At 46.6% G+C, this 457-nt stretch overlaps 1 protein-coding gene across 1 annotated transcript in view; it reads left to right on the plus strand.

Moving 5' to 3' along the window:
- LOC106807923 (eukaryotic translation initiation factor 3 subunit C-like) overlaps window positions 1-457 on the plus strand; it is a 33,853-nt gene that overhangs the window by 10,660 nt on the left and 22,736 nt on the right. The window contains 1 exon segment of the mRNA XM_014810437.1: window positions 229-325. Within this exon segment, the coding sequence (XP_014665923.1) occupies window positions 229-325 (97 nt within the window).

Genomic DNA, 457 nt, shown 5'->3' on the forward strand with positions numbered 1-457 from the left:
GTGCGTGTGTGCGTGCATGTCTGCATGCATGCATGTGCGTGTGCGTGCGTGCGTGCATGTATACCTATACGTCGTATTCTTACATGAGTTCATAGCCTCGTTCATTACCTGTACGCGTGTGTGAAGTTAGCGCCGTGAGTTGTCTGTTCTGAGTGGTTAGGTTAGGAGTGATGCGCTCGCGTGCTGGTTGCGCACTTTTCATCGAGTTATTGTTTCGTTTTGCACCAGGTTGCTCGATCTGATCCAAGAGTTTCTTCAGCTGCTGTCGGACAACCCGAAAATGACCATCAATGAGAACATATCCGATGATTCAGAAGAGTTCACGGTGAGCCATGGCAGTACTTGTAGCACAGTACGTGTAGCATAGTACTTGTAGCACAGTACTTGTAGCATAGTACTTGTAGCATAGTACTTGTAGCATAGTACTTGTAGCATAGTACTTGTAGCATAGTACTTG

The sequence above is a fragment of the Priapulus caudatus genome, unplaced genomic scaffold (genome assembly GCF_000485595.1).
Source record: "Priapulus caudatus unplaced genomic scaffold, Priapulus_caudatus-5.0.1 Scaffold243, whole genome shotgun sequence".
NCBI classification, from domain to species: domain Eukaryota; kingdom Metazoa; phylum Priapulida; class Priapulimorpha; order Priapulimorphida; family Priapulidae; genus Priapulus; species Priapulus caudatus.